The sequence below is a fragment of the Hyla sarda genome, chromosome 1 (genome assembly GCF_029499605.1).
Source record: "Hyla sarda isolate aHylSar1 chromosome 1, aHylSar1.hap1, whole genome shotgun sequence".
NCBI lineage: Eukaryota > Metazoa > Chordata > Amphibia > Anura > Hylidae > Hyla > Hyla sarda.
In genome coordinates this window covers 451,019,741-451,043,161 of record NC_079189.1, presented here as the reverse complement: position 1 = coordinate 451,043,161, position 23,421 = coordinate 451,019,741, and the positions used below count along the sequence as shown (strand labels likewise).

Here is a 23,421-nt window from a genome sequence, read left to right as displayed (position 1 = left end):
CCTCCTCCTTCTTACCTGCGCTCCGGGGTGCTGCTGCTCCGTCCTCGGCATCCCGGCTCGCGCGGTCCCGCTCCCCAGGGCGCGCGCCGTCAATCATTGATGCACTGGTTCCTGATTCCCCACTGTGTCCCTGCCTATTTAAGTGTTCATCCCCTTCCTGCCCTTGCCGTATCTTTTTGCCTAGTGCCATTTTGAAAGCGTTCCTTACTGTTGTATTTTGCCTTGCCCGTTGCCGAACCCATTGCTATTGTCCTCTCGCCTGTGAACCCTTGTCGCCTGCCCTGACCTCTGCTACGTCCGACCACGCTCCTGCCTTCTCCTTTTTTACTACGCCTGTCTCAGCAGTCAGTGAGGTTGAGCCGCTACCGGAGGACACGACCTGGTTGCTACCGCCGCAGCAAGACCATCCCGCTTTGCGTCGGTGAAAACCAGTAGCAACTTAGAACTGGTCTTCCGGTACGGTCCACGCCAATCCCTCACTGACACAGAGGATCCACCCCCAGCCTGCCAAATCCTGACAGTAAGATCCGGCCATGGATCCCGCTGACATTCCATGGCCTAGCCTGGCAGACCTCACCACCATTGTCGCCCAGAAAGGTCAACAGCTGGCTCAGCTAACCACTATGTTTCAGCAGCTCCTGCCATCTCAGCAACAGCCAGCACCTCCGTCTGCATCTACCGCTTCATCTCCTCCTGCAGTTGCTTTCGGATCCAGAATCCGTTTGTCCTTGCCAGACAAATACGACGGAGACCCCAAGCAGTGTCGAGGGTTCCTGTCTCAGTGCTTCCTTCATCTCGAGCTAATCTCAGATCAGTTTCCAACTGAGCGAGCCAAGGTTGCCTTCATCCTTAGTCTGCTTACCGTGAGGGCCCTGGCCTGGGCTACACCACTTTGGGACCGCGCTGATCCTGCCACCACCTCTGTACAGAACTTCTTCCGGGAATTCCGTAGCGTTTTTGAGGAACCCGCCTCGGTTACCTCCGCAGAGACTGCCATACTGAACTTGACCCAAGGAGGTTCCTCAGTGGGGGACTATGCTATACAGTTCCGCACACTCGCCTCTGAACTAAATTGGAACAACGAAGCCCCCTGCGCTACTTTCAAGAAAGGTCTTAATTCTGATATTAAGGATGTCCTTGCAGCTCGAGAGCTGCCCTCTACCCTCTGTGACCTCATCTTGCTGGCCACAAGGATTGATAAACGTTTTTCCGAAAGACAAAAGGAACTCCTCCAGGAGAAAGAAAAGACTCGTCCAAGAAATTTTCCTCGTCTGGCTCCCGTTTCTTTACGTCCACCTCAACCTGTTCCTGTGCCTCCCGCCGTGGAAGCCATGCAGGTGGACCGGTCTCGCCTGACCCCACAAGAACGAAGCCGTCGTAGAGACGAGAATCTATGTCTGTACTGCGCCAGTACCGAGCACTTCCGGAGAGGCTGTCGTCTTCATCCTCCGCGTTCGGGAAACGCCCGCACCTAGTAAACGTGGGAGAGGCGTTGCTGGGTGTGGATTCTTCCTCTCCACAACTCATCTTATCAGTGCAGTTGTTCCTACCGTCCAAGTCCTCCTTCACGGCTGCCGCCTTCTTGGACTCCGGTTCTGCTGGCAATTTTATCCACGCCTCCTTGGTCGAGAAGTACCGAATTCCCATAGTCCGTCTACCTAAACCGTTCCTCATCTCTACGGTAAATGGTGAGAGACTTTCTGCCACGGTTCAATACCATACCCAGCCTCTGCGGATGGACATTGGGATATTTCATTCAGGGGCTTTGGATTTTTTTTTCCTTCCTTTTTGTTCCTCAGAGCTTTTGCTGGGTCTTCCGTGGTTGCAACGCCATTGTCCAGTCCTTAATTGGACCACCGGGGAGATTCTACGTTGGGGTTTTTCCTGCTCTGACCAATGTCTCAAGCCTGCTCCTATTAAATGGGACCCGCCTGTACTTCCGCCACCAGGTCTTCCCAAGTCTTACCACTGTTTTGCGGATGTCTTCTGTAAGAAGCAAGCAGTGACTCTTCCACCTCACAGGCCTTATGACTACCCTATTGACCTGCTTCCTGGTTCTTCTCCACCTCGGGGCAGAATCTACCTTCTCTCTCCTCCTAAGACTCAAGCCATGTCTGACTATGTACGAGAAAACCTTTAAAGAGGGTTTATTAGGAAGTCTTCCTCCCCTGCCGGAGCCATTTTATTCTTTGTCTATAAAAAAGACGGTTCTCTCCGCCCCTCCATAGACTACAGAGGACTTAACAAGATCACCATCAAGAACCACTATCCTCTGCCCCTGATCTCAGAACTGTTTGATCGTCTCAGATGGGCTAAGATCTTTACCAAATAGGATCTTCGTGGGGCTTATAACTTGATCCGCATCCGAGAAGGAGATGAATGGAAGACCACCTTTAACACTAGAGATGGACACTTCGAGTATCTGGTTATGCCCTTCAGCCTCTGTAATGCCCCTGCTGTCTTCCAGGAATTTGTTAATGATATCTTCCGGGACTTGCTTTATACCTGTTTGGTGGTATATTTGGATGATATCCTTATATTCTCCTCAAACCTGGACCAGCATCGGGCTCATGTTCGTCAAGTCCTCACTCGTCTTAGGAGAAACCGCCTATATGACAAGATCGAAAAATGTCTCTTTGAACGTTCCTCCTTGCCATTTCTCGGGTACATCATCTCTGCTCAGGGACTGCAAATGGATCCTGCCAAGCTTTCCTCAGTTCTGGATTGGCCACACCCCTCTGGACTCCGGGCCATACAAAGATTCTTGGGTTTTGCCAATTACTACAGACAATTTATTCCACATTATTCTACCCTGGTGGCTCCCATAGTGGCATTAACCAGAAAAGGAGCTAATCCCAAGACCTCGCCTCCTGAGGCTGAAGAGGCCTTCAAGTCCCTGAAATCCGCCTTTGCTTCTGCTCCGGTTCTGTCTAGGCCTGACCCCTCCAAACCATTCTTTCTTTAGATGGACGCATCCTCGGTGGGAGCCGAAGCTGTGCTGACCCAGAAGTCGTCCAGGGGTAAGACCATAACCTGTGGCTTCTTTTCTAAAACTTTTTCCTCCGCTGAAAGGAACTACTCCATAGGGGACAGAGAACTGTTGGCTATAAAATTGTCCCTAGAGGAATGGAAACATCTTCTTGAGGGTGCCCCTCACCCAGTGAATATTTTCACGAACCATAAGAACTTAGCCTACCTCCAGTCTGCCCAGAGACTGAACCCCCGTCAAGCCCGTTGGTCCCTGTTCCTCGCCCGCTTCAACTTTGAGATTAATTTCCGTCCTGCTGCCAAGAACATTAGGGCTGATGCCCTTTCTTGCTCTTCTGACGTTGTGGGCGACTTACCTACTCCCCAACACATTATCCCACCTGAACGTCTCATCTCTGTGGCTCCTTCGGACTTGCGCCTGTCATGACGATTGGTCGAATCTACTCCCGTGGGCAGAGTTCTCTTATAATTTCAAGCCATCCTCCGCCTCCAACAAATCTCCGTTTTTTGTGGTGTATGGTCGTCATCCCCTGCCACCTCTGCCTCTAACCACCGCTTCCTCTTCTGTACCTGCTGTTGAGGATCTTCTTCAAGACTTCTCTTCCATTTGGCAAGAGACCCACACAGCTCTCCTCAAGGCTTCGACCCGTATGAATATCCAGGCCAATAAGAGTCGCAGACCTCCTCCAGAATTCCGTCCTGGGTACAAGGTTTGGCTTTCTTCAAAGTTCGTCAGATTCAAGGTACCAAGTTACAAGCTGGGCCCTCGTTTCTTGGGTCCCTTTAAGGTCAAAAGCCGCATTAATCAGGTTTCCTACCAGCTCCATCTTCCTCCCTCCCTTCGAATCCATAACTCTTTCCCTCCTTAAACTCGCTATCTTTAACCGCTTCTCTCCCAAACTTCTTTCTCCCACCCCTGTCGCTGGTACCTCTGACATCTTCACGGTCAAAGTAATTCTAGCTTCTAAGATCTCCCGGGAAGAGGGGGAGACCTAGGGGGGGGGGGGGGTTGTACTGTTACAGTGAGCGCTCCGGTCCCCGCCTCCGGAACGGAGCGCCCGCCGCCTGCTTCTGTCCCCGATCCCCGGCGTCTCCCGGTCACTGACCGGGAACGCGGGTCCTATTGTCCCAGGGACGCGGCTCGCGTAGCGGCTGGCCACCGCTCACACGCCGCGCCCTCCTCCTTCTTACCTGCGCTCCGGCGTGCTGCTGCCCTGTCCTTGGCATCCCGGCTCACGCGGCCCCGCTCCCCAGGGCGCGCGCTTGTGCCGCCAATGGTAAATTTAAAGGGCCAGCGCACCAATAATTGATGCGCTGGTTCCTGATTCCCCACTGTGTCCCTGCCTATTTAAGTGTTCATCCGCTTCCTGCCCTTGCCGGATCTTTGTGCCTAGTGCCATTTTGAAGCGTTCCTTACTGTTGTATTTTGCCTTGCCCGTTGCCGAACCCGTTGCTATTGTCCTCTCGCCTGTGAACCCTTGTCGCCTGCCCTGACCTCTGCTATGTCCGACCACGCTCCTGCCTTCTCCTTTTGTACTACGCCTGTCTCAGCAGTCAGTGAGGTTGACCCCGCAGAAGGCCCCAGGAAAGGCAGGGGGAGAGAGGCCGTCGCTGCCCTCTTCTCTCCCCATGCCTTTCCTGGGGTCTAGAGCCCTGCTGCCGCCGCTTCTCTTCCCCTGGCTATCGGCGCCGCTTCCCCATTGCCTCCCCCATCCCCGATTTTATGATTACCTGTTGCCAGGGTCAGGTCCACGCTGCTTCTGGCTCCGGTCCGCGCTGCTTCTGGCTCCGGTGTGGCGTTGTTGCTATGCGCTGCGTTAAGCAATGACGAGTGATAATGGGTCAGCGGCGCTGGCAGTCTCAGGTCTCTGGACCTGCAAAAGCCGCTGCAGTTCATTGATTTAAAGCGCCCGCTTTAAATCATTGAAATGCAACCGCTTATCGGCGTATAACAGGCAGATAGACTTTAGGCTAAAAATTTTAGCCTAACAAATACGTGTTATACGCCGATAAATATGGTATATATTGATTCACATACACAACATGCCTACTTTATGATTGCATCATACATTTGACATGTTTTTACTTTTGGAAGACATCAGAGGGCTTCAAAGTACAGCAGCAATTTTCCAATTTTTCACAAAATTTTCAAAATCAAAATTTTCAGGGACCAGTTTTGTTTTGAAGTGGATTTGAAGGGCCTTCATATTAGAAATACCCCACAAATGACCCCATTATGAAAAATTCACCCCTCAAAGTATTCAAAATGACATTCAAAAGGTTTGTTAACCCTTTAGGTGTTTCACAGGAATAGCAGCAAATTGAAGAAGAAAATTCAAAATCTTCATTTTTTACACTGGCATGTTCTTGTAGACCCAGTTATTGATTTTTTACAAGGGGTAAAAGGAGATAAATATTCCTAAAATGTGTAACCCAATTTCTCTTGAGTAAGAAAATACCTCATATATGTTTGTCAAGTGTTCAGCGGGCGCTGTAGAGGGCTCAGAAGGGAAGGAGCGACAGTGGGATTTTGGAGAGTTGAGTTTTTCTGAAATGCTTTTTGGGGAGCATGTCGCATTTAGGAAGCCCCTATGGTCAAATTTTACATTTTTACAAGGGGTTGGGTAATAGGAGAAATGCCCCCAAAATGTGTAACCCCATCTTTTCTGAGTATGGAAATACCCCATGTGTGGATGTCAAGTGCACTGTGGGCGCGCTACAATGCTTAGACAGAGAAGGAGCCACATTTGCAAATTTTGCTGAAATGGGGGAGGGGGGGGCATATCGCATTTAGGAAGCCCCTACGATGCCAGAACAGCAAAAAAAAAATAAAAAAAAATCAAATGGCATACAATTTTGAAAACAACACCCCTCAAGGCACGTAACAAAGGGTCCAGTGAGCCTTAACACCCCACAGGTGTTTGATAAAAGTTACATTAAGTGGGATGTGAAAAGAAAAAATTAGATTTTTTTTTTACACTAAAATGCTGTGGTTATCCCAAATTTTTTCTTTTCACAAGTGGTAAAAGGAAAAAATGTCATTGTAAATGTGTAAATACATTTCTTTGGAGTAAGGACATACCTCATATTTGGCCGTAAACAGCATGCACACCGGTCTCAGAGGTGCCGGAGATCAGTCAGGGTCCTTGAGCTTTGTATTTCTCCTATGGTGGAGACACAGTGGGACCCAGCCTCAAGGGGCATTACATGGGGTAAATAACGGGGGTACACTAATTAACTAAAATGGGCACAGTGGGACGCAAAATCATAAAAAAGGTTATGTTCCCAGAATGATTACCCAGAGCATAGCCAAACTAAAAAATATGCCCGCCCCAAACTCTATGCTCTGAATCATCATTCTGGGAATGTGATGTGTGTGGCCGTCCCTAACCTGTTGTCTCAAATGCGCACCTCGCTCAGGTGGAGAGAGAGCGCTGCACATTTGAGGCAACATAAAATGTCCCCGATGATAGTGACCCATTTTTGGGAAAAAATACCCCCAGAGGTCTTATGAGTTTTCTTTTGTTTTTTTTTTATGAAACATTTTTTTGGCCAATTTAGTGGTTTTATGGTGTTAAAATTTGCAATGTACTCTGGACTTGGTACATTGGGGTCAAATTATGGGAAATTAAAATGAATAGGGAAAATTTAGTACTGCATGGAAGTGTGATACTCCCTGAATCAGTTTTTAATGCATAGGCCCGGATGATCAGGGCAAGTGTCACATTGAGTGGTGGTGTCCTTCCGTATCCCCCTCTTCTGACACACTCTGCATCTTTTCTGGGCTCTTCCCTTCTTTCCAGTGTGGGGGACTTAACCTGGAAAGTGTTGGCCTGGGACAATCCTGGCACCTATAATTCCAGTTCCTTCGGAACTCCGCCCTGCTCTTTCCCGGTCGCCAAAGATAATGACCTTTAGGACTTCTTCTTGTAACTGGAGGAATGTCCCTGTTTTGCCAGCGTACTGAGACAGTACAAAAGTGTTGTACATGGCAACCTGTACCATGTAGACCGCAACTTTTTTGTACCATGCCCGTGTTTTCCGCATGGCCATGTATGGCTTGAGGACTTGATCAGAAAGATCAACTCCCCCCATATACCGATTGTAGTCCAGAATACAATCGGGCTTGAGGACCGGTGTTGTGGTACTTCGCACAGGGACAGGTGAGCTTCCGTTACCATGAATAGTTGTCAGCATAAGGACATCCCTCTTATCCTTATACTTGACCAGCAATAGGTTTTCATGGGTAAGGGCACAGGACTCACTCTTGGGCATAGGTGTCTGGATCAAATTTAGAGGGAGGCCTCTCTGGTTTTTCGGCACGGTCCCACAAGCGGACGTCGATCTGGCTGCAAGGGATGTGAACAGATGGATGCTGGTATAAAAGTTGTCCACGTACATGTTTTAACCCTTATCCAGCAATGGGTGTACAAGCTCCCAAACGATTTTCCCGCTAACACCCAGAGTGGGGGAACAATACTGGGGGTTCAATACGGGAATCTCGTCCCTCATACACTCTAATCTTGTAAGTGTACCCAGAGGTACTCTCACAAAGTTTATAGAGCTTCACGCCATCCCGTGCCCGCTTAGAGGGAATATACAGGCGGAACATGAGTCTCCCCTTAAAACTGATAAGAGACTCATCTACCGAGAGCTCCCTGAGCGGTACGTAGGCCTCCAAAAATTTGGCCCCAAAGTGATCGATGACCGGCCTCCCTTTGTAAAGCCAGTCATAGGTGGGATCTCTTCGGGGTGGACATTCCTCATTATCTGCATAATGAAGGCGTTTCCGAATGGACTCAAACCGCTTCCGTGTCATGGCAATACTGTAAAGTGGGGTCCCCGCTCCAGTACTGCCTGACACTTGGCTTTTTGACCAGGCCCATATGCAGCAAGAGGCCCCAAAATGTCCCCATTTCTGCTGCATCAATGGCGCACCATTCATTGGGCCTGGCCAAAAAAGAATCAGGGTGGTGGGCGATGAACTGCCTGGCGTACAGATTTGTCTGCTCCACCATCAGATTGACAAAACTGTCACTGAAAAAATAACTGAAATAGTCAATTTCAGTGAATCCAGAATTGTCAATCCGGATTCTGGAGTCGCCAACAAACTCCGGAACCCGTGGATGATAACCCTCTGGGGATCTCCAGACAGGTTCAATGGAAGGGGGCTCCGGTACACTTCTCTTGGGGGGTCGGACTCCTAGTACCAGTGGCATTGTCGCTTGTACTAGTGCCGGCCACTATCATGGGGGGTGCGTGGCCTCGCCTGGCGGCGTCTCTGCCGCCGTACAGGTGACTCATCATCAGTATTAGATGATGAGGAGGACGAGGAAGACCACAGGAATGTAGGATCTTCATCGCTTTTGGGGGGGGAGGGGGGGACTGGAGTATGTAGTGTTGTGTGTTTGGTGCAACTTTATCTATAACGGTGTGTTATTAAAAATCACATACTGTTATATGGGGGGGGGAAGCGTTTCGGGCAAAAAAAAAAAGTGTGGCAGCCAATAGCAGCGATCCTGGGGGGGGGGGAGGGGTCGGAATCGCCACCTCCCAGTAGTTACAGGAGGTGATATGGGGTGTATCCTACACCACCGATCACCATGCATCTCCGGGTCAGTGGGACACCCGTGACCCGAATCACCGTAAGAGACGCAAATCGCAAGTGTGAATTCACATGCAATTTGCGCAGATCGCTGATATGAGGGGTCTGATGACCCCCCTGGGCATTTGCTCGGGGTGCCTGCTGATCAATATCAGCAGTCACCCCGCCCCGATTCCTGCCCGCTTCACGGCAGGGACCGAAATTCCCACGCCCGTACGGGTCCTTAAGTACCAGGGTCCCATAACGTACCTATACGGCATGCGTCCTGAAGAGGTTAAAAATCATAACCCTTAAAACTTTGCACCTACAGACTCATATGATGGATTTTTTTTGCGCCACCAATTCTACTTTCTAATGACATCAGTCATTTTACCCAAAAACCTACAGTGAAACCAAAATTGAAAAATCATTGTGCCTGCTGCCGGTTATCTTCTAGCGCTATCACTGCAGGGACATGCCATTCCATTCCCTGCTGCTAATCTCCGTTACCCGCCGGTACCTGACCTGTCCATCCCCACCGCCGGCCAGCATGTCCACGCTGCTGCCCTGTTCCAAACGCAATCAGAGCGCACAGTGGGGACATGTCAGTCTATTCCCCACTGCTCATCCCCGTACCCGATGGAGATGAGCAGTGGGGAAGAGACTGACATGTCCACGCTCTGTGCCCTCATTGCGCTTGGAGCAGGGCAGCAGCGGGTACATGTCTGGACCCGACAGCGGTGAATGAAGCAGAGCATGGAGGGGGGGGGGGGGGGCAGGTCAGGTACCGGTGGCGGTGAATGATTGAAGCAACGGGGGGGAGGGGGAGACAGGTCCCTCCATTCCCGGCTGCTCATCTATCTCTCTGTCAAGTACGGAAATGAGCAGCGGTGAATGGACTGGCATGCCCCCACTGTACTGTGAAACAGATGACCGGGCAGCAGAAGAATCATTTATTAATTATATACATGGGAGGGAATAAAATGATTTGTACAAAAGTGTGGGGGGGTGGAACATGATTACAGTGGTCCCTCAACATACGATGGTAATTTGTTCCAAATGAACCATCATTACTTGAATCAATTGTATTTTGAGAGATCTGTGCAACAATAATATAGAAAGTTTTACTCACGTGTCCCCGCCGCTCCGGACCGTCAACGCTGCCCTGGATCGTCGCTCTTCATCGTCGCTGCGCATTTCGCCTGCAGCTCCTTTTTGATGACAGGACGTCAACACGATGACGAGAGCGACGGCCAACGGGGCATGAAGAGGACGGTCTAGAACAGGTGAGTGACACTCACCGGAGCACAATAAACGGCTATGCGGGGGCAGCTGAAGCCATCTGCGCTGCCGGATAGCCGTTTATGGCCGTTTATGCCATATTTGACATATAAAAGCATTGTATGTTGATGCTGCCTTCAACATATGATGGCCTCTGAGAGGCCATCGTATGTTTAAATGATCGTATGTCGGGGCCATCGTAGGTCGGGGGATCACTGCATACGGAAATAATGCACAGGAAGTTTAGAAACCCGGCCGGGAGCCCTGAATGGCTCTTCGGTGGCGGACGTTCAGGGCTTCCATCAGGGAATTTAAAGATGAAAGTAAAAATACACCGTACATCGTAGGGGAGCGGAGCATGCCGCCCGCTTCCCTGTTTAATAACTTCTGATTGCAGCTTGTTGTAGTTTGGAAACAGCTGGAGGTTTGCCCCCCCCCCCCCCCCCCCCCCATGTAAACGTACAGGGTACATTCACACTGGCTGGTTTACAGTAAGTTTACTACTTCAAGTATGAGCTGCGGCAAATTTTTGCCGCAGCGCAAACTCCTATCGGTAAATTCACTGTAAACCTCTGCCAGTGTGAACTTACCCTAAAAACACTACACTACACTAACACATAATAAAGGGTAAAACACTACATATACACCCCCTTACACTGTCCCCCCAATACAAATAAAAAAACGTATTGTACGGCAGTGTTTCCAAAACAGAGCCTCCAGCTGTTGCAAAACAACAACTCACAGCATTTCCGGACAGCCACTGACTGTCCAGGCATGCTTGGAGTTTAGCAACAGCTGGAGGCACCCTGTTTGGAAATCACTGGCGCAGAATACCCCTATGTCCACCCCTGTACAATCCCTAATTTAGTCCTCAAATGCGCATGGCGCTCTCTCACTTCGGAGCCCTGTCGTATTTCAAGGAAACAGTTTAGTGCCACATATGGGGTATCTCCGTACTCGGGAGAAATTGCACTACTAATTTTGGGGGCTTTTTTTCCTTTTACCCCTTATGAAAAAGAAAAGTTGTGGTCGACACCAGCCTGTGTTTACACCCTTTTTTTACACTAATATGCTGGTGTTGTCCTTTACTTTTTCTTTTCATGAGAGGTAAAAGGAAAAAAAGACCCTCAAAATTTGTAACACATTTTCTCCTGAGCACGGAAATACCCCATATGTGGGCGTAAAATGTTCTGCGGACGCACAACAAGCCTCAGGAGTGAGAACGCACCATGTACATTTGAGGCCTAAATTGGTGATTTGCACAGGGGTGGCGGATTTTACAGCGGTTTTGACATAAACCCAAAAATATAGATACCCACATGTGACCCCATTTTTGAAACGACACCCCTCACGGAATGTAACAAGGGGTATAGTGAGCCTGAACACCCCACTGGTGCTTGACAAATTTTCATTAAAGTTGGATGGGAAAATGAAAAAAAATAAAAATAATTTCACTAAAATGCTGGTGTCACCCTTAATTTTTCATTTTCACAAAGGAAAATAAAAAAAAGCCCCCAAAAATTTGTAACCCCATTTCTTCTGAGTAAGAACATACCCCATATGTGGATGTAAAGTGCTTTATGGGTTCACTACAATGCTCAGAAGAGAAGGAGCGCCATTGGGATTTTGAAGAGAAAATTTGTCCGGAATTGAAGGCCACTTGTGTTTACAAAGCCCCCATGGTACCAGAACAATGGGACCCCCCCCCCCCCCCCCACATGTGACCCCATTTTGGAAACTACACCCCTCATGTAATGTAAAAAGGGGTACAGTGAGCATTTACGCCCCACAGGTGTCTGACAGATTTTTGGAACAGTGATCCGTGAAAATGAAAAATTTAATTTTCCATTTGCACAGCCCACTGTTCCAAAGATCTGTCAAACGCCAGTGGGGTGTAAATGCTCACTGCACCACTTATTAAATTCTGTGAGGGGTGTAGTTTCCAAAATAGGGTCACGTGGGGGGGGGGGGTCCACTGTTCTGGCACCACTGGGGGGCTCTGTAAATGCACATGGCCCCTGACTACCATTCCAAACGAATTCTCTTTCCAAAAGCTCAATGGTGCTCCTCCTCTTCTGAGCATTGTAGTTCGCCCGTAGTGCACTTCAGGTCAACTTATGGGGTACTTCCATTCTCAGAAGAAATGGGGTTACAAATTTTGGGGGGTATTTTCTGCTATTAACCCTTGCAAAAATGTGAAATTTGGGGGGAAACACACATTTTAGTGAAATTTTTTTTTTTTTTTTTTTTGCATATGCATAAGTCGTGAAACCCCTGTGGGATAGCTCACTTTGTTCCTTGTTACGTTCCTCAAGGGGTCTAGTTTCCAAATTGGTATGCCATGTGGATTTTTGTTTTGTTCTGGCACCATAGGGGCTTCCTAAATGCGACATGCCCCCCGAGCAAAATTTGCTCTCAAAAAGCCAAATATCACTCCTTCTCTTCTGAGCATTGTAGTTCGCCTGTAGTGCACTTCAGGCCAACTTATGGGGTACCTCCATACTCAGAAGAGATGGGGTTACAAATTTTGGGGGGTATTTTTTTGCTATTAACCCTTGCAAAAATGTGAGATTTGGGGGGAAACACATTTTAGTGAAAAAAAATATTTTTTTTTTACATATGCAAAAGTCATGAAACACCTGTGGGGTATTAAGGCTCACTTTATTCCTTGTTACGTTCCCCAAGGGGTCTAGTTTCCAAAATGGTATGCCATGTGTTTGTTTTTTTTTGCTGTTCTGGCACCATAGGGGCTTCCTAAATGCAACATGCCCCCCAAAAACCATTTCTGAAAAACGTACTCTCCAAAATCCCCTTGTCGCTCCTTTGCTTCTGAGCCCTCTACTGCGCCCGCCGAACAATTTACATAGACATATGAGGTATGTCCTTACTCGAGAGATATTGGGCTACAAATATAAGTATACATTTTCTCCCTTTTACCCCTTATAAAAATTAAAAAATTGGGTTTACAAGAACATGCGAGTGTAAAAAATGAAGATTGTGAATTTTCTCCTTCACTTTGCTGCTATTCCTGTGAAACACCTAAAGGGTTAAAACACTTACTAAATGTAATTTTGAATACTTTGGGGGGTGCAGTTTTTATAATGGGGTCATTTGTGGGGTATTTCTAATATGAAGACCCTTCAAATCCACTTCAAACCTGAACTGGTCCCTAAAAAATAGTGAGTTTGAAAAATTGGAAAATTGCTGCTGAACTTTGAAGCCCTCTGGTGTCTTCCAAAAGTAAAAACACGTCAATTTTATTATTCAAACATAAAGTGGACATATTTGAAATGTGAATAAAAAAAAATGATTTTGAATATCCATTTTCCTTAGAAGCTGAGAGCTTCAAAGTTAGAAAAATGCTAAATTTTAAATTTAAAAATTTTTCATCAAATTTTGGGATTTTTCACCAAGAAAGGATGCAAGTTACCACAAAATTTTACCACTATGTTAAAGTAGAATATGTCAAGAAAAAACAGTCTCGGAATCAGAATGATAACTAAAAGCATTCCAGAGTTATTAATTTTGAAAGTGACAGTGGTCAGATGTGCAAAAAAACGCTCTGGTCCTAAGGTGTAAAATGTCCTGGTCCTTAACCCCTTAAGGACTCAGCCCATTTTGGCCTTAAGGACTCAGACAATTAAATTTTTACGTTTTCATTTTTTCCTCCTCGCCTTCTAAAAATCATAACTCTTTTATATTTTCATCCACAGACTAGTATGAGGGCTTGTTTTTTGCGCGACCAGTTGTCCTTTGTAATGACATCACTCATTATATCATAAAATGTATGGCGCAACCAAAAAATACTATATTTGTGGGGAAATTAAAAAGTAAAAAAAATTTTGCTAATTTTGGAAGGTTTTGTTTTCCCGCCTTACAATTTACGGTAAAATGACGTGTGTTCTTTATTCTGAGGGTCAATACGATTAAAATGATACCCATTTTTACATACTTTTATATTGTTGTGCTTAAAAAAAATCACAAACTTTTTAACCAAATTAGTACGTTTATAATCCCTTTATTTTGATGACCTCTAACTTTTTATTTTTCCGTATAAGTGGCGGTATGAGGGCTCACTTTTTTGCGCCATGATCTGTACTCTTTTTTTGATACCACATTTGCATATAAAAAAACTTTAAATACATTTTTTATAATTTTTTTTTATAAAATGTATTAAAAAAGAAGCAATTTTGGACTTTTTTTTTTTTTTTACGTTCACGCCGTGCGGGATCATTACCATTTTATTTTAATAGTTCGGACATTTACGCACGTGGCGATACCAAATATGTCTATTAAATTTATTTTTTAAGCTTTTTGGGGGTAAAATAGGAAAAAACAAACATTTTACTTTTTTATTGGGGGAGGGGATTTTTCTTTTTTTTTTTTACTTTTACATTTTTTCACATTTTTTTTTACACTTGAATAGTCCCCATAGGGGACTATTCATAGCAATACCATGATTGCTAATACTGATCTGTTCTATGTATAGGACATAGAACAGATCAGTGTTATCGGCTATCTTCTGTTTTGGTCTGCTCGATATCAGACCAGAGCAGAAGACGCCGGAAGGAGGAAGGTGAGGGGACCTCCGTGCGGCGTTCTGAATGATCGGATCCCCGCAGCAGCGCTGCAGGCGATCCGATCGTTCATTGAAATCGCGCACTGCCGCAGATGCCGGGATCTGTATTGATCCCGGCACCTGAGGGGTTAATGGCGGACGCCCGCGAGATCGTGGGCGTTGGCCATTGCCGGCGGGTCCCTGACTGCGATCAGCAGCCGGGATCAGCCGCGCATGACACGGGCATCGCTCCGCCGCACCAGGACGTACATTTACGTCCTGCGTCCTTAAGGGGTTAAAGGCTCATCCGTTTGCCATAGAGTTCAATGTCAAAATTTTAATGGCTGTTATTCCACCGTTATTTTTGACGGGACAATAATTTGTGCATGCACCGTCCTATGTGCCGTCAAAAATAACGGGCGTTAGTCATAACAGGTGATAATGGATAATCAAAAATTCCCATAGACTTGAATGGGATTTTTTAGTGTCCGTTTTTTAAGGGTTTGCTAATGGAACATTTTACATTCTTATATGGGGTATTTCCGTACTCAGGATAAATTTCATTACAAATTTTAGGGGGAATTTTCTCCTCTTACACCTCATGAAAATGAAAAGTATGGGGCAACACCAGCATGTTAGTGTAATTTTCTTTTTTTTTTACACTAACATGCTGGTGTACCCCTAACTTTTCCTTTTCATGAGGTGTAAGAGGAGAAAATTCCCCCTAAAATTTGTAATGATATTTCTCCTGAGTACGGAAATACCCTATATGTGGCACCAAACTGTTGCCGTGAAATACGACAGGGCTCTGAAGTAAGAGCGCCATGCGCATTTGAGGCCTCAATTAGGAGTTTGCTATAGGAGCGGACCCGGATACAAGGATGTGGCTTGTCTCCACCAAAACCCTACATCAGTGTTTCCCAAACTCCCAGCATGCCAGGACAGTCAATGGCTTTACGGCAATACTGGGAGTTGTTGTTTTGCAACAGCTGGAGGCTCCGTTTAGGAAACACTGCCGTATGAGACTTTTTCATTTTTATTGGGGGGTCGGGGGGGACGTTTATGGATGTGTATTCAGTGTTTTACTGTTTATTTTGTGTTAGTGTAGTGTTTTTAGGGTACATTCACACAGGCGGGGGTTCACAGTGAGTTTTCCGATGGGAGTTTGAACTTCTGCGGGAAATTTGCCGCAGCTCAAATTTGTAGAAGGAAACTCACTGTAAACCCTCGCCCGGGTGATTGTACCCTATCTGCCAGAATGCACTGACAGACCGTACCTGCTGGGAGTTGTAGTTTTGCAACATCTGCAGGCACACTGGTGGATTACCACTGAGTTAGGAAACAGCCTCTAGCTTAGTGATTCCAACCCGTGTTCCTCCAGCTGTTGCAAAACTACAACTCCCAGCATGTAGGGTCTGTCAGTGCATTCTGGGAGTTGTAGTTTTGCAACAGCTGGAGGCACACAGGTTGGAATCACTGAGTTACGAAACACACTCTAGCTCAGTGTTTCCCAACCAGTGTGTCTACAGCTATTGCAAAACTACAACTCCCAGCATGCACTGACAGCCAAAAGGCATGCTACCAACTGTGGAAGAACAGTTTGAAGACCGCTAAGTAGTGGTCTCCAAACGGTAGCCCTCCAGATATTGCAAGACTACAACTCCAAGGATGCTGGGAGTTGTAGTTCTGCAAAATCTGAAGGGCCAGATATTGCAAAACTACTCCGCCCAGCTCCCTGACTGTCTAGGCATGCTGGGAATTGTAGTTTTGCAACATCTGGAGGGCTACAGTTTGGAGACCATCATATAGAGGTCTGGAAACTCAGGCACTTCAGATTTTGCAAAACTACATCTTCTCCCACATTAGGTTGGCAGTATAGTTCCAGTTCTTCCCACATTAGGTTGTAGTTCCCCCAGATTAGGTTGGCAGTATATTTCCACAACACAGAAATACAGCCTTCAGCCATATACTGTGTATGGCTGGAGGCTGTATGTCTGTGTACTGCCCCACTTCAGTGCTCAGTCCTCCGGTCAGGGGTCACAATCTACTGCTATGGCCTATGGGCGCAGTGACGTCCCTGCATGCGCTACCTGCGTTTTTAAAGTTAACACAGTGCTGCAGAAAGGTAACTGGGACATCCTTGTGTCCCTAAAAGATCTTTCGGGACACAGGGATGTCCTGAATGTGACAAGGGAAGTTAATCACGTCCGGGACGCCCAGGGTATGCATAATCCTGGCGTATAAAACGACCCCACTTTTGAGAACATTTTACGCGGTTAAAAAGTAGTCTATTTCCGTAAATTATGGTAATAGCAATAGCTTAGTGGCTGATCGGCATCATAATGGGAATAGAAGCCTAGCTTGCCCTAGTATCAGTAACCTTTAACCAGTAAGTGTGGCCTTTTTTTCTGTGATTTATTTATTTTAATTTTTAGTTATTTATGTCCCTTTTTTCTTTGATTTTTCTTTGATGTTCAGCTGTGTGCCAAAAACTTTCGCAAAATTACAACTCCCAACATGCCCAGACATCCTTTCACTGTCCAGGCATGCTTGGAGTTGTAGTTTAGCAACAGCTGGAGGCACATGTTTGATAAAACTCTGTGTTCCTCCTGCAGCCTTGTCAATCAGCCATTTCGTGTCCATGACCCTTGGACACGCTCATGCTGCTGTGGGACTTATCAGTGTCCCAGGAGGTATGGGGACCCCTAGTAATGGGATTTTCACAGGCAGTTTTCTGTAATAAAATGTGAAAAAATGTTCAAGTATGTTAAAAAAATTAATAATTGTTTTGCCAAGATGTACAACATACAAAATGTTTTTATATCTGATAGTGCCAATTTAACATACACTATGTATGTTTTGGTAGGATTGAAGTAGATGACAGCACAGATGCATATGTTAGAGTCTTACAGCAGAGGGTTCGACCTGATACACAGATGGTAAGTTAACAATGGATAATGGTTTCATGTGTGTCTTATACCAGTAGAATCAATAACTTTTTATTCTTTATAAAAAGTATTATTTGTGAGTGTCAATAGTGTACATCCCTGTCGTCTTTTATTGTTGCATCCCGTTCATGAAAGTATTTCTAATAAAAAAAAAAAAAATAAGAAGCCTTCAACTCTAAGTGCAGCACCTCTATTTTTACCTGTGTTTTCAAGCTGGTAGTTAAAGGGGTACTCCCACCCTAGACATCTTATCCCCTATCCAAAGGATAGGGGATAAGATGTCTGATCGCTGGGGACGCTTTATTGCATGCGGCACCCACCTGTCTTCTCACCGGAACCGCTGGAGTGTCTTGAGTCGCGACTCCGGGAACGTAAGTCTGTGATGTCAGGACTCCGCCCCCGGCACTATGCGCTGCTAATAGAAATACTTTTCATACATAGCGCTGCACTGGCATATGTATATAGATGCGATGGGGGGCAGACATATAGCGTTATGTGACCCCCCACAGCGCATCTATATACATATGTCACCACATCGCTATGTATGAAAAGTATTTCTATCAGCAGCATCAGGCCGGCCGATGCTGCTGCTAGAATGCTTTTCACATATAGCGCTGCGGTGGTATATGCATATAGCTGCGCTGCGGATGGTATATTATACATGCGCTGCGGAGGGTACAGTATACATGCGCTGCGGGGGGCACTTTATACATGCACTGCGGGGGGCACATACATGCGCTGCGGTGGTATATATTTATAAATGCGTCGACAGGGGGTATATATTGATAAATGTGCTGGGGGGGGGGGGGGGGGGCTGGGGGTATATATTTGCACCGGCGGGGGTCATATCTTTATTAATGCGCTGCAGGGGACATAATGTAAATTTGCTAGGGAGCTAGATATATGGGCTATATGTCTGCGCCCCAACTCCCCCCCCCCCTCCCCTGCAGCGCTATATACCCTGCCCCCACAGCACTTTTAATATACATATGGCCCCCGCTGCCACTCACAATGTTCATTTTAAAAACCCTGCAGAGAGCCCTGAATGGCTCCTCAGTACCGACCATTCAGGGCTCCCCGCAGGGTATTCAAAAATGAAAGAAAAACACCCCATATATCGCAGGGTTGCAGAGCTTGCCGCCCACTCTCCTACTTAATAACTTCTGATCGCATCAGGTCTCAGAAGTGAAACCCTTTGCGATCAATCCCTCAGCCCCTGTACTACAATCCACATCATGGAACAGAGTCTGTTCCATGATGGGGGTAGTAGTACAAACACTAATGTAGCCTCCCCAGCTGGCTGCAGAATCCCACAGCCAGCGAATGACTACTACCATCATGAAAACAAGTCTGTTCCATGATGGGAGTAGTAGTAGTCCCTCAGCACTGCTGGAGTCTGCTGATGTCACCTCTTCTGAGCATGCTCAGAAGTAATAATGGATATTATTAACCAGGTGCAAACGGATGACATAAAAGCTCATCCATTTGCCATAGACTTCTATGTTTAACCCCTTAAGGACCCAGCCAATTTTCACTGTAGGACTTGGCCATTTTTTGCACATCTGACCACTGTCACTTTAAACATTAATAACTCTGGGATGCTTTTACCTTTCATTCTGATTCCGAGTTTGTTTTTTCGTGACATATTGTACTTTATTTTATTGGTAAAATTTTGTCGATACTTGCATCATTTCTTGGTGAAAAATTCCAAAATTTGATGAAAAAATTGAACATTTCGCATTTTTATTTTTATTTTGAAGCTCTCTGCTTATAAGGAAAATGAATATTCCAAATAAATTATATATTGATTCACATATACAATATGTCTACTTTATGTTTCGATCATAAAGTTGACATGTTTTTACTTTTGGAAACATCAGAGGGCTTCAGCAATTTTCCGATTTTTCACAAAATTTTCAAAATCGAAATTTTTCAGGGACCAGTTCTGTTTTGAAGTGAATTTGAAGGGCCTTCTTATTAAAAATACAACACAAATGACCCCATTATAGAAAACTGCAGCCATCAAAGTATTCAAAATGACATTCAAAAGGTTTGTTAACCCTTTGGGTGTTTCACAGGAATAGCAGCAAATTCAAGAGAAAATTCAAAATCTTCATTTTTACACTCGCATGTTCTTGTAGACCCTGTTTTTGAATTTTTACAAGAGGTAAAAGGAGAGAAATCTTCCTACAATGTGTAACCCAATTTCTCTCGAATAAGAAAATACCTCATATGTGTATGTTAAGTGTTCGGCAGGCGCAGTAGAGGGCTCAAAAGGGAAGGAGCGACAGTGGGATTTTGGAGAGTGAGTTTTTCTGAAATGGTTTTGGGGGGGCATGTCACATTTAGTAAGCCCCTATGGTGCCAGAACAGCAAAAAAAAAAACAAATGGCATACTGTTTTGGAAACTGCACCCCTCAAGGCACGTAAGAAGGGGTCCAGTGAACCTTAACACCCCACAGGTGTTTGACGACTTTTCATTAAATTTGGATGTGTAAAGGATTTTTTTTTTTTTCACTAAAATGCTAAAATCCCTCAAATTTAATTCTTTTTTACAAGGGGTAATAGGACAAAATGCCCCCCAAAATTTGAAACCCCATCTCTTCTGAGTATGGAAATACCCCATGTGTGGATGTCAAGTGCTCTGCTGGCGCATTACAATGCTCAGAAGACAAGAAGCGCCATTGAGCTTTTGGGAAAAAAATTGTTTGGAATGGAAGTCAGGGGCCATGTGCGTTTACAAAGCCCCCCGTGGTGCCAGTTTTTTACAAGGGGTAATAGGACAAAATGCCCCCCAAAATTTGAAACCCCATCTCTTCTGAGTATGGAAATACCCCATGTGTGGATGTCAAGTGCTCTGCTGGCGCATTACAATGCTCAGAAGACAAGAAGAGCCATTGAGCTTTTGGGAAAAAAATTGTTTGGAATGGAAGTCAGGGGCCATGTGCGTTTACAAAGCCCCCCGTGGTGCCAGAACAGTGGACCCCCCCCCACATGTGACCCTATTTTGGAAACTACACCCCTCACAGAATTTAATAAGGGGCGCAGTGAGTATTTACACCCCACTGGCGTTTGACAGATCTTTGGAACAGTGGGCTGTGCAAATGAAAAATAAAATTTTTCATTTTCACGGACCACTGTTCCAAAAATCTGTCAGACACCTGTGGGGCGTAAATGCTCACTGTACCCCTTATTACATTACGTGAGGGGTGTAGTTTCCAAAATGGGATCACATGTGGGTATTTATTTTTTTGCGTTTATGTCAGAACCGCTGTAAAATCAGCACCCCTGTGCAAAGCACCAATTTAGGCCTCAAATGTACATGGTGCGCTCTCACTCCTGAGCCTTGTTGTGCGCCCGCAGAGCATTTTACGCCCACATATGGGGTATTTCCGTACTCAGGAGAAATTGCGTTACAAATTTTGGGGGTCTTTTTTTTTCCTTTTAACGCTTGTGAAAATAAAAAGTATGGGGCAACACCAGCATGTTAGTGTAAAATTTTTTCTTTTTTTACACTAACAAGCTGGTGTAGCCCCCAACTTTTCCTTTTCATAAGAGGTAAAAGGAGAAAAAGCCCCCCAAAATTTGTAGTGCAATTTCTCCAGAGTACGGGGATACCCCATATGTGGCCCTAACCTGTTTCCTTGAAATACGACAGGGCTCTGAAGCGAGAGCGCCATGCGCTTTTGAGGTCTAAATTGGGGATTGCATAGGGGTGGACATAGGGGTATTCTACGCCAGTGATTCCCGAACAGGGTGCGCTCCAGCTGTTGCAAAACTCCCAGCATGCCTGGACAGTCAGTGGCTGTCCAGAAATGCTGGGAGTTGTTGTTTTGCAACAGCTGGAGGCTCCGTTTTGGAAAGACTGCCGTACAATACGTTTTTTTATATTTATTGGGGGGACAGTGTAAGGGGGGGTATATGTAGTGTTATACTCTTCATTATGTGTTAGTGTAGTGTTTTTAGGGTACATTCGCACTGGCGGGTTACAGTAAGTTTCCCGCTAGGAGTTTGCTCTGTGGCAAAAAATTTGCCGCAGCCCAAACTTGAAGCAAGAAACTTACTGTAAACCTGCCCGTGTGAATGTACCCTGTACGTTCACCTGGGGGGGCAAACCTCCAGCTGTTTCAAAACTACAACTCCCAGCATGTACTGACAGACCGGGCATGCTGGGAGTTGTAGTTTTGCAACAGCTGGAGGCACACTGCTTGGAAAACCTTCAGTTAGGTTCTGTTATCTAACCAGTGTTCCTCCAGCTGTTGCAAAACTACAACTCCCAGCATGTACTGATCACCAAAGGGAATGCTGGGAGATGTAGTTATGCAACAGCTGGAGGTACGCAACTACAACTCCCAGCATGCCGATACAGCTGTTTGGGCATTCTGGGATTTGCAGTTTTGCAACATCTGGAGGGCTACAGTTTTAGAGACCACTGCAAAGTGATCTCCAAACAGAGGTCCTCCAGCTGTTACAAAACTACAAATCCCAGCATGCCCGGACAGCAAACAGCTGTTTGGGCATGCTAGGAGTTGTGGTTTTGCAAGATCTGGAGGGCTACAGCTTAGGGACCACTATATATTGGTCTCAAACTGTAGCCCTCCTGCTGTTGCAAAACTACATATTCCAGCATGCCCAAACAGCTGTCTGGGCATGCTGGGAGTTGTAGTTTTGCAACGTCTGGAGGGCTACAGTTAGAGACCATTATCTAGTGGTCTCATACTGTACCGTCCAGATGTCGCTAGGCAAGTCACCGGCTTCCGTAGGATCCAGCCGCACGACGTCGCCGATCTTCGTCGCCGCCTGCTGATCGCCACCGCCCGCAGCCTCCAGATTGGTAAGTGGATCTTCGACGCCGGTCCCTGTCGGGTTTCCCCATCCTGCCCCGCCTATTGTGGTCGGGCAGGACGGGGAAAACGAAAGTAAACCCCTCCGCCCCCGATCTGCTATTGGTGGTCGCGTCTAGACCATCAATAGCAGGGATAGGAGGGGTGGCACCCCTGCCACCTCACTCCTATCTCTTCAGGGGGGTTGTGGGTGTCATGGACACCCACGATCCCCCTTCTATTCTGGGTCACCATAGACCCGGAATCGCGCAAATCGCAAGTGTGAATTCACTTGCGATTTGCCGCGATCGCCGACATGGGGGGGTCTGATGACCCCCCTGGGCCTTTGCCCGGGATGCCTGCTGAATGTTTTCAGCAGGCATCCCGGTGCGCGGCGGGGACGTACGCGTACGTCAAGGGTCCTTAACCCCTTAAGGACCGGAGGTTTTTCCGTTTTTGCATTTTCGTTTTTTGCTCCTTGCCTTTAAAAAATCATAACTCTTTCAAATTTACACCTAAAAATCCATATGATGGCTTATTTTTTGCGCCACCAATTCTACTTTGTAATGACGTCAGTCATTTTGCCCAAAAATCTATGGTGAAGCGGGAAAAAAAATCATTGTGCGACAAAATTGAAAAAAAAACGCTGTTTTGTAACTTTTGGGGGCTTCCGTTTCTACGTAGTACATTTTTCGGTAAAACTGACACCTGATATGTATTCTGTAGGTCCATACGATTAAAATGATACCCTACTTATATAGGTTTGATTTTGTCGGACTTCTGGAAAAAATCATAACTACATGCAGGAAAATTAATACGTTTAAAATTGTCATCTTCTGACCCCTATAACTTTTTTATTTTTCCGTGTATGGGGCGGTATGAGGGCTCATTTTTTGCGCCGTGATCTGAAGTTTTTAACGGTACCATTTTTGCATTGATAGGACTTATTGATCACTTTTTATTCATTTTTAAATGATATAAAAAGTGACCAAAAATGCACTATTTTGGACTTTGGAATTTTTTTGCGCGCACGCCATTGACCGAGCGGTTTAATTAATGATATATTTTTATAATTCGGACATTTCCGCACGCGGTGATACCACATATGTTTATTTTTATTTTTATTTACACTGTGTTTTTTTTTTTATTGGAAAAGGGGGGTGATTCAAACTTTTAATAGGGGAGGAGTTAAATGATCTTTATTCACTTTTTTTTTTCACTTTTTTTTTGCAGTGTTAT

General features: G+C 46.0%; 1 protein-coding gene across 3 annotated transcripts in view; it reads left to right on the top strand.

The window, feature by feature from the left end:
* PIWIL1 (piwi like RNA-mediated gene silencing 1) overlaps nucleotides 1–23,421 on the top strand; it is a 394,474-nt gene that overhangs the window by 275,334 nt on the left and 95,719 nt on the right. For all 3 annotated transcript variants that reach the window (XM_056533540.1, XM_056533559.1, XM_056533548.1), the window contains exon 14: nucleotides 17,278–17,350. In XM_056533540.1, the coding sequence (XP_056389515.1) occupies nucleotides 17,278–17,350 (73 nt within the window). The remainder of the gene's footprint in view (nucleotides 1–17,277; nucleotides 17,351–23,421) is intronic.